The 2299-nt window shown below is 32.7% G+C and overlaps 1 protein-coding gene across 1 annotated transcript in view; it reads left to right on the forward strand.

Annotated features, from left to right (window-relative positions):
- The window catches only part of LOC106464215, a gene marked incomplete at its 5' end in the record, with an annotated part of 7683 nt that extends 5661 nt beyond the window's left edge, over positions 1-2022 (forward strand). The window contains 2 exons of the mRNA XM_022391922.1: positions 1073-1204; positions 1716-2022. Coding sequence (XP_022247630.1) covers positions 1073-1204; positions 1716-1790 — 207 coding nt within the window. The remainder of the gene's footprint in view (positions 1-1072; positions 1205-1715) is intronic.
- Positions 2023-2299: the final 277 nt, after the last annotated feature.

Genomic DNA, 2299 nt, shown 5'->3' on the forward strand with positions numbered 1-2299 from the left:
AAAACTAGTTTATTCTTTACTCGATACAACTTTGTAATACACAAAATTTCCACAGTCAATACGTTTGCAATCTCCATAACAAAACACACACTTTATATTACCGTCACTACCGTTCGCTTGACTCAATTATATATCTATATATCTTTCTATTCAATCGATCGCGCTGGTTTTTCTCGCCAGGCTTATATACTAAAAAGAGGGCGTCATGAACAAACTCGGTCTTCCCCAATAATTCATGATCCTTCGAGAAACTTTACCGCGCATGCTTCCAGCGTCGCGTGACTTCCTCTGTCGTAACATAACTAAGGGTTTTTGCGTTAACTTACCGTTGACCCACCGAGGGATCAATAATTAGTGGACCCTGGTGCTACTGCCTGCTACGGTGCTTAATTGTATCTAAAACTTGCAAATATTACAATCTACTTGATTAGATTATTTTTTGTCAGTAATATAGACAGTTACTGTACTTATATAGATTATTATTCAGATGTAGTCAGTATTTTACATTAAATCCGGTATTAAGTGCTATGTTATAACTGTTACTTACATGTATTAGTAGCTGTCTTATATTAACAAATTGTAAATAAAGTGTCAACTACTGTAGGCTAGTTCAGTATGAAAGGGCACCACCAGGTTTCTCTTCAGGGGGGCTCGTTTCTGAAATTAATAACAAATGTAAGCCTATGTAACCAGGAGGGTCAGTAGTAAGTCCAGTACATGGTCCACAGCGAGTTTCATATCAGATTGAAGAAACAAATTATCAAACGAAAGAGGTTATGAACACAAAATTATAAAGTCCTATTAGCCAGTTTTTCAACAAAAATATTAATTTTTCGTGACCATCAAAATGCAATTTAGGTTTAAAATGTCTTTTTTCGTACCCCCCACCCCCCAATGATCCCCCAGTCGACACTCATGGTTTGCTCCCTATAACAGGTTTTGAACGAAAAAAACGTTTTTCCTATTATTGTTATATCAAAACTTTTTTTAAATCCCCTACTAGTGTTTGGCGGATTTTTGACCGTTCATTAGCGCAATATTATTCCTGATGTACTAATCATGTGTCTTCCAGGAACTTCTCTACCACCTTTTCGCCTTTATATTCTACCTGGGCTCCAGCGTCGCATTATTAGTGGTTGTTTCCCGTCGTAATGACCAAGCGTACCGGGTTGAATTCGGTTATGAGGGTAAAATGGCTGCCTCTGTAAGTCTCTTTTAATTAATCTTATCATTACTAAATCATTTGTCCAGAAAGAAGTCGTTTCTGCTATTTATTCAAAACTAAACAATTTGCAAACTGTGCTCTATTTAAACGTTCTCCAATTTTATCAGTGTCATCGTAAGTTGTGTTACGTAATAGAAAATAAATAGTTTATTTATATTTTTTTGTGTTCAGTATTTAAGTATTTAACTTTTCATCCATACTGTTTGTTACGTGTGATTTAGTTTTGGTTGAAATGTCTAATCTAAAGTTTTTGTGGTATATATTTTCTATATACGTTCTAAGTTATTATATTATAGACTAAGTGTGAACATTTATAAAATTAAAATAATTAAAAGTTCGTTTGGAATTTAATCGTACATTAATACAGTTTTACTTAACTAACCAGCATTTGTCATGTGGCATTACTTCTGCTCCCATTGTTTCATACTATTTCTGTGAGGATGAAATGATTGAGATCGTATTATATTTAGGTTTATTTCTCCTGTTTTAGGTCATTGGCCTGGTGAACAGCTTCCTCTATCTCGTCAGCGCCATCTTTTCTTTCCGCTCATACAGACACGTGTGAAAACGCCCCGGATACAAAGTCTGGAATTCGAGAAATACTTGATGAATTTCTCTTCGTATTTTTCCACTTGTATCTTTTTCAACGTATTCGTGTGCGTGTTTTTTTTTCTGTCTATGGAGAAAATTCTGGGACACTTTGTATTTCTGTGAAATTGCAATCGTATGCAACATAAAGTAATTTTGGATATACTTCTAGAATACAATTTTTGAAAATAAACAGTATTTTCCATGAATTTTGTTTAGTTATATAAACCATACCAAGTTATAGATTTCATATTGTTATAGGTATATGAAATATCTATGTTCCTCAGCAGCTAGTACTGATGCTTAACAGTGAAAATTTATACTAATCATCTTTTTAACTTTTTACTGTAATATTATAATAATATTATATATATATATATATATATATATATTATCGGTACAATAATAAAATAATTAGTAATTAATTTAACTACTTACTTAAGGTGAGTAATAATTACTTCTACTTAACTAAACAAAATATAATTA

Source organism: Limulus polyphemus, unplaced genomic scaffold, assembly GCF_000517525.1.
Source record: "Limulus polyphemus unplaced genomic scaffold, Limulus_polyphemus-2.1.2 Scaffold1589, whole genome shotgun sequence".
NCBI classification, from domain to species: Eukaryota; Metazoa; Arthropoda; class Merostomata; order Xiphosura; family Limulidae; genus Limulus; species Limulus polyphemus.